This window comes from Geospiza fortis, unplaced genomic scaffold, assembly GCF_000277835.1.
Source record: "Geospiza fortis unplaced genomic scaffold, GeoFor_1.0 scaffold4, whole genome shotgun sequence".
Classification (NCBI taxonomy): domain Eukaryota; kingdom Metazoa; phylum Chordata; class Aves; order Passeriformes; family Thraupidae; genus Geospiza; species Geospiza fortis.
In genome coordinates this window covers 889,619-897,329 of record NW_005054475.1, presented here as the reverse complement: position 1 = coordinate 897,329, position 7,711 = coordinate 889,619, and the positions used below count along the sequence as shown (strand labels likewise).

Genomic DNA, 7,711 nt, shown 5'->3' with positions numbered 1-7,711 from the left:
TCCAAACTGGGCCAATCCAGGCAGACCTGTTACATTCCGCAGCAGCAGATAACCTATTGTTTATGTCTGGTCGCTGAACTTCTCAGCTTCAGCGGGAAAATCCTAAGAGAGCATTTTTCATGAAAGAAATGTCTGTGACAAGGCTGTGCCAGGAGGGGATTTTGGCAAGAGGCTGTGCCCCCCAGGGTGGGGCTGAAGGGAGGGGTCAGGGCCCCACGGCGTGGGAGGGTTTTTTGGGGATGGGTGAAGCTCTGGAGGAGCAACAGGAGGATTTTCTAGAAGCTGTGACGAGGTTTTTTGGGATGGGTGAGGACCCTGATATGGTGAGAAGAGATTTTTTGAGGTAAATGAGGATCCCAGCAGGTTGGGAAGAGCCTTTCCAGGAGGTTTTCTGGGACAGCTGAGGACCCTGGTGGCTTGGGAAGGTGTTTCCCAAAACCCTTTCAGGTTGGGCAGAGTTTTTTTGGGATCCTGGTGGATTGCGAAGAGCCAAGCAGACTTTCCCCAGCACAGCCCAAGGGGATTTTTTTGGGGGGGGGCAGGAGGGAGAATCCCACACTTTGGCTCTGCTTTTCCCCCCTCAGGGATCTGCGGCTCCTGCGCCATGAACATCGCCGGCGGCAACACCCTGGCCTGCATCAAAAAAATCGACAGCGACCTCAGCAAAGTCACCAAAATCTACCCGCTGCCCCACATGTACGTGGTGAAGGACCTGGTGCCGGTGAGTGCAGCCACCCTGGGCTGGGAGCAGGGCGTGCCAGCTGCCACCTGGCTCAGGTGTCCCTTGGGCGGGTCCCGGTGACTCAGTGTGTGCTGACCTGGAACGTGCCAGGCTTGGGGAGGGAATGGCACCTCCTGCTCGGCTGTCCAGGTGTGAATTTGAGGTGAGGCTGTGTTGACGGCGGTCACGAGGGTTTTTGGGGTGAGGGAAGAGATGAGATCTTGGCCTTCCCCTGAAATGGAGAATGTAAACCCTCCCCACCCCTCTGAATTGCTGTAAATATTAAATTAAGGGGGCTCTCAGGCAAAGATATGGGAGCAGGAAATAACAGTTCTTTAATAGGGAAGAAATTTAAAAAAAAATAAAATAAACAATGCAGTCCACTAGAACAACACTGACAGAGTCAGAACCCAACCTGACACCCTGTGGGTCAGGGTGTTGGTGGCAGTCCCATTGAAAATGTGGCTGCAGCCCTCCTGAAGTATCAGGGATGGTTCTGTTGGAGCAAGGGGCATCTGTAGAGAAGGATGGATTCTTCCTCTGGAGATCCAGGAAAAGAGACAGCTGCTGTTCCTCTGGGGAATCCCGTGGAGAAAAGCCCTGCTGGAGCTCCAGAATCCCAGAGTATATCCGGGTAGCAATGCTTGGCTCCTCCCTCTGGGCTCACGTCTCCCAGTGGGATGTCATAGTTCTTATCAGCCATGCACTGACATTCAGTGGCTGTTATCAGCAGTGTCCCCTCCCCAGGGAGGTGTGAATGTGGTCACTTGTTGACGGCGGTCACAAGGGGTTTTGGGGTGAAGGAAGAGAGGAGATCTTGGCTTCATGATCAGAAGGCTTGATTTATTATGTTATGATATATACATCTGTTTAAACTATACTATACTAAAAAGAAAAAGAGAGTTTCTAGAAAGCTGCTAAGCTAAGCTAAGGAAAGTAAAGAATGAACAACAAACCTCGCTGTCCCGGACTGTCTCCAAGAAAGCTCAGTCCTGGATTGGCCACCAACTCCAAACATCCAAACTAGGCCAATCCAGGCAGACCTGTTACATTCCGCAGCAGCAGATAACCTATTGTTTATGTCTGGTCGCTGAACTTCTCAGCTTCAGCGGGAAAATCCTAAGAGAGGATTTTTCATGAAAGAAATGTCTGTGACAAGGCTGTGCCAGGAGGGGATTTTGGCAAGAGGCTGTGCCCCCCAGGGTGGGGCTGAAGGGAGGGGTCAGGGCCCCACGGCGTGGGCAGCAGGGCTGGGATTTGGGGTGGGTCCAGATGGGGATGTTTTCCCTGGTTCTCCTCAGCCCCACAACCACATCTCTGTGTTTTTCCTGCCCCAGGACAGCCGGGGATGTTCCCTGATTCTCCTCAGCCCCATCACCACATCCCTGTGCTTTTCCTGCCCCCAGGACAGCAGGGATGGGATTTGGGGTGGATCCAGCTGGGGATGTTCCCTGATTCTCCTCAGCCCCACAACCAGATCCCTGTGCTTTTCCTGCCCCCAGGACAGCAGGGATGGGATTTGGGGTGGATCCAGCTGGGGATGTTCCCTGATTCTCCTCAGGGTGGGATTTGGGGTGGATCCAGCTGGGGATGTTCCCTGATTCTCCTCAGCCCCACAACCAGATCCCTGTGCTTTTCCTGCCCCCAGGACCTGAGTAACTTCTATGCCCAGTACAAATCCATCGAGCCCTACCTGAAGAAGAAGGACGAGTCCAAGGAGGGCAAGCAGCAGTACCTGCAGTCCATAGAGGATCGCCAGAAACTGGTCAGAACTTCAGCTTCAGTGCTGAAACCCTCCCAGAGCAGCCCAGGGTCACAGCTGAGCCCTCAGCCCCTTGCCAGCCCCACAGCTCAGGGCAGGGGGGCTGTGATCCCACTGCCCCCATCCCATTCCCCTGTGGAGTTCCTGCTGCTGGGAGCACTCTGCAGGTTCCAGGCTGGAGCATCGCGGTGGGGAGAGGGTGTCTGGCTGTGCTCCCACCTCGCTGGGGTTTTGCAGCCTGGGAAGCTCCTGGGAGAAGCTCCAGTGCAAGATTTGGGGTGTCTGTCTTGAGCAAGGCGGGATTTTGAGGGGAGTTGTTTGAGGGTGGATGAGGAGCAGCTCTTTACAAGGGCCAGGGTGGTTCTTTACAAGAACCAAGGTGGGAGTGCAGGAACCAAGGTGGGAGAGCAGGAACCAAGGTGGGAGAGCAGGAGAACCAAGGTGGGAGTGCAGGAACCAGGGTGGGAGTGCAGGAGAACCAAGGTGGGAGTGCAGGAACCAAGGTGGGAGAGCAGGAACCCAAGGTGGGAGAGCAGGAGAACCAAGGTGGGAGAGCAGGAACCCAAGGTGGGAGTGCAGGAACCAAGGTGGGAGAGCAGGAGAACCAAGGCAGGGTGCAGGAGACCCCAGCAGCTCCCCTTCCTCTCCAGGCCGTGCCCTTCCCCTGCTATCCCAGATCCTGGTTCCCTGTGTGGCTCCTGGGACCATGGAATGAGTACCCTGAGCTGGAGGGGGGCCACGAGGACCGGGGGGGGCACAGGGACCATGGGATGGGCCACAAGGACAGTGAGAGGGTCAGAAGGACAGTGAGGGGGGCATGAGGACCCTGGGGGGACCACAAGGACCCTGGTGGGGTCACAAGGACCATGGGGGGACCACAACCACAAGGACATTGGGGGGCCATGAGGAACATGGTGGGGTCACAAGGACCATGGGGGGGGCACAAGGACCATGGAGGGGACCACAAGGATGCTGGGGGAGCCACGAGGACCATGGAGGGGGGCACAAGGACCATGGGGCAGCACAAGGACATTGGGGGGCCATGAGGAACATGGTGGGGTCACAAGGACCATGGGGGGGGCACAAGGACCATGGAGGGGACCACGAGGACAGTGGGGTCACAGGGACAGTGGGGGCACCACAAGGACCTTGGGGGGTCAGAAGGACCATGGAGGGCACTGCTGGCCCCGGTGTGGGAGGGTCGGGGTTGTTCCCCTCAGGAATGGCTGCCTCACGCGGGAGGGGGACAGGGGTGGATCCCGTGTGTCACCAGCCCCGTGGTGACAGGCTGCCGTGTCCCCTCCCTCGCAGGACGGGCTCTACGAGTGCATCCTGTGTGCCTGCTGCAGCACCAGCTGTCCCAGCTACTGGTGGAACGGGGACAAGTACCTGGGCCCCGCCGTGCTCATGCAGGTGAGGACAGGCGCTTTGTCACCTGCCAGTGGCACCTGCCAGTGGCACCTGCCAGTGTCACCTGTCAGTGTCACCTGGCTGGTCTTGGTGCCTTGGAGTGGCTGCCCAGAGCAGAGGCCAGGCAGGGTTAAGAGGATAAAGTGAGTATTTATTAAAGGCTTCAGCAGACACACCTTGGGCAGTCAGAAACTTGTGAGGCCACACCCGAAATGGACAATGGTCACGAGTTTTTCAGACAATTATAAATTTTTAACCCCGTTTACATATCAGGGGTTAATGGTCCAATTACAGCTTCAGGTGATGAAGTCATTTAGCCCCAGTTTGCTGCCCCCCAACTCATTTTGTTTATACTTTTGGGCCCTGAGGCTGGAGGGTGTCCTTGAGTTTCAGGCCCAGAGGAATTGTTGTGTCTGAGCAGAACGGGAGAGCAGCAGCTGGCACTGTGTGGAGTGTGGAGTTAGGCACTAATGCAGCGCAGGATCTCAAAAATGCAGATTTTGGGCCCTGAGGCTGGAGGGGGTCCTTGAGTTTCAGGCCCAGAGGAATTGTTGTGTCTGAGCAGAACGGGAGAGCAGCAGCTGGCACTGTGTGGAGTGTGGAGTTAGGCACTAATGCAGCGCAGGATCTCAAAAATGCAGAATATAAAATCCTCAGGCAGCAGTGTCAGCGGCCTGGCCTGGCACTGCTGGGTGGGTGTCACTGTGGGATCCCCAGCTGGTGCCAGCAGGGTGTGTGTCCCCAGCAGGGTGTGTGTCCCCAGCAGGGTGTGTGTCCCCAGCAGTGTCCCAGCAATGTCCCTGTCCCCAGCAGTGTCCCTGTCCCCAGCAGTGTCCCCAGCAATGTCCCCAGCAGTGTCCCTGTCCCAGCAGTGTCCCCAGCAGTGTCCCAGCAGTGTCCCTGTCCCCAGGCGTACCGCTGGATGATCGATTCCCGGGATGAGTTCACCGAGGAGCGCCTGGCGCAGCTGCAGGACCCGTTCTCGCTGTACCGCTGCCACACCATCATGAACTGCACCCGCACCTGCCCCAAGGTACGGGGGACACGGGGACACGGCGGGGACAACGGGGCATGGCTGGCATGGAGGGACATGGGGGATGCGGGCTGGCATCAGGGGACACAGGGCACAGCATGGAGGAGACGTAAGGGGACATGGCCTGGGAGGGAGGGGACACGAGTCACTGAGGCAGTGTCACAGCCTGGCATGGAAGGGACACAGGACATGGGGCACAGCCTGGCATGGGGGCCACAGGGCATAGGCTGGCATGGAGGGAACACAGCCTGGCATGGGGGCCACAGGGCACAGGCTGGCATGGAGGGGACATGGCCTGGTATGGGGGGGAGGGGGGACACAGGGCACAGCCTGGCATGGAGGGCACACAAGTCACTGAGGCAGTGTCACAGCCTGGCATGGAAGGGACACAGGGCATGGGCTGGCATGGAGGGAGCCAGAGGACACGGGCAGTGCCACAGCCTGGCATGGAGGGACATGGGGCAGGGGGCACAGCCTGGCATGGGGGTACACAGGGCAGGGGGCACAGGCTGGCATGGAGGGACATGGGACACTGGGCACAGGCTGGCATGGAGGGAGCAGTCAGGTCACCGTGGCAGTGCCAGCCCTGCCATGGCACCAGGACATGGCACCGGCCCCCAGCCAGGCCTGGGCACTGCCAGGGATCAGGGACTGGCACAGGCTCTGTGGGAATTCCGTGCCAGGCCTCTCCACGCTCACAGGGAGGGGTTGATCCCAATTTCCCACCTCAACCAGCCCCTGGAATCCTGCAGTGGTTTGGATCGGAAGGGACCTCAGAGTTCCTCTCACTGCATGGCAGGGACACCCTGCACTGTCCCAGGGCCTTGGGCACCTCCAGGGCTGGAGCAGCCACGGCTTCTCTGGGAATTCCATCCCTGTCCCCCCTCACAGGGAGGGGTTCACCCCAATATCCCACCCACACCTCCCCATGTCCCCTTGTCCCCATCCCTCCTTTTCCCAGCTCCCCCTGAGCTGCAGCAGGGTCACAGTGAGGTCTCCCCATCCCTTTTCCATCTCTTTTCTGGAATTCCTGGTGGTTTTCCATAGGAAAAGATCCTTTTAGGTCCCACTTTTCCCCAGACTTCCCCGTTTTGGGGACACCCAGAGCTCCCAGCAGAGCCGATGCTGGGATCAGCTTTTCCTCCTCTGATCCCAGGATTTGGGAGCAGCGCCTGCCACGAGAGCTCCAGGGAATTTCTGAGCGTTCCAGGGAATTTCTGAGCCCTTCCTGTGCAGGGCAGGGGGAGCTTTCCCAGTGTGGCTGTGCCTCTTCCCAGCCTCACTGCTCCCCATCAGAGCTTTCACCATCCCAGAGCAGGAAATCCCCACAGCCCTGCAGTCAGGCTGTTCCCAGGCTGCCTCTGGAAATCCAGACACCCACAAAAACCTGGAATTCCATCCTGAAATCTCCCTCTGATCCCCACCAAAGCCCAGCTCCCAGGGACAGTTTGGCTCCAGGGGTAGCAGGGAGCTCCAGCTCCGCGTCCTGCTCCGGGCTGGGCTGCTCTTCCTGGGGAAACCGAGGCTGGGATGGGGCTGAATATCAGCTGAATTCCAGGTTTTTTGGGAAAAAAGGGGTGCTGAGCACTTCCTGTACTAAATATTTCTATGAGTAGCAGCTCATTTGTGATTTTATGTGGGTGGATCCCACCTGTGACCTCCCAGTGTTTATGGGAAGGACAGAACCAGCTCAGTTCCAGGTTTTAGGGGGAAAAAAGGAGGAATAGCAGCAGATTTGGGAGTTTATCACAACTGTAATCCTGTGACCTGCTGGGGTTTGAAAGGAAGCAGAATATCAGCTGAATTCCAGGTTTTAGGGGGAAAAAAGGTGGAATAGCAGCAGATTTGGGAGTTTGCTGTGGTTTGGATCGATCTTGGGACTTCAGCTTTTTAAAAAGGACAGACCCAGCTGAATCCCAGCTTTTTTTGGGGGAAAAAAAGGTGGAATAGCAACAGATTTGGGAGTTTATCACAAGTGTAATCCTGTGACCTGCTGGGGTTTGAAAGGAAGGAGAGCTCCAGGTTTTAGGGGGAAAAAGGTGGAACAGCAGGAGCAGGGTTGGGAGTTCTGTAGGGGATGAGGAGGAGGGAGGGGAGGAAGGAAGAAGGGAAGGGAAGGGAAGGGAAGGGAAGGGAAGGGAAGGGAAGGGAAGGGAAGGGAAGGGAAGGGAAGGGGAAGGTGCTGCAGCCCCCCCAGGCTCTGACCAGCCCCTCCCACAGGGGCTGAACCCTGGCAAGGCCATCGCTGAGATCAAGAAGATGATGGCGACCTACAAGCAGAAGGCAGCGACTGCCTGAGGGCTGAGTGACCCCGGAGTGACCCCAGAGTGACCCTCACACCTGTGCACCTGCAATAAAGGCTGTAAAGAACAGCTCAGGCTCCATCCTTTATTATTCATTTGTGATTCATGTATTAATTCCCTTCCCGGAGCGTTTTGCCAGCGCAGAGCTCCCAGGGCTGGGAACAGGGAATGGGGGAGGGATCCTGAGCCTGAAATCCCAAAACTGAGGATTTGGGGCTCCCAGGGTGCAGGGTGGGGACAGATCCACCAGGAGCGAGTCTGGGTTGTATTCCTGATTTCTTCTCCAGGAAAATGGGATTTTTTTAGGGATGAATCCTTTTCTTCTCAATGATATTTTTACCTCCAGTTCCACCAGGAACGAGGTGTCCTGTCCCACCCCGTGGGACCCTGGTTTGTATTCCTGATTTTTATCCCAAATCCTAAGAAAATGGGATTTTTTAGGGATGAATCCTTTTCTTCTCAATGATATTTTTACCTCCAGA

The 7,711-nt window shown here is 56.9% G+C and overlaps 1 protein-coding gene across 1 annotated transcript in view; it reads left to right on the top strand.

The window, feature by feature from the left end:
- Positions 1 to 7,298, top strand: part of SDHB (succinate dehydrogenase complex iron sulfur subunit B) — a 16,950-nt gene extending 9,652 nt beyond the window's left edge. The window contains exons 4-8 of the mRNA XM_031062976.1: positions 585 to 721; positions 2,370 to 2,486; positions 3,795 to 3,896; positions 4,804 to 4,926; positions 7,147 to 7,298. Of these exons, the coding sequence (XP_030918836.1) occupies positions 585 to 721; positions 2,370 to 2,486; positions 3,795 to 3,896; positions 4,804 to 4,926; positions 7,147 to 7,224 (557 nt within the window). The 3' untranslated portion in view covers positions 7,225 to 7,298. The remainder of the gene's footprint in view (positions 1 to 584; positions 722 to 2,369; positions 2,487 to 3,794; positions 3,897 to 4,803; positions 4,927 to 7,146) is intronic.
- Positions 7,299 to 7,711: the final 413 nt, after the last annotated feature.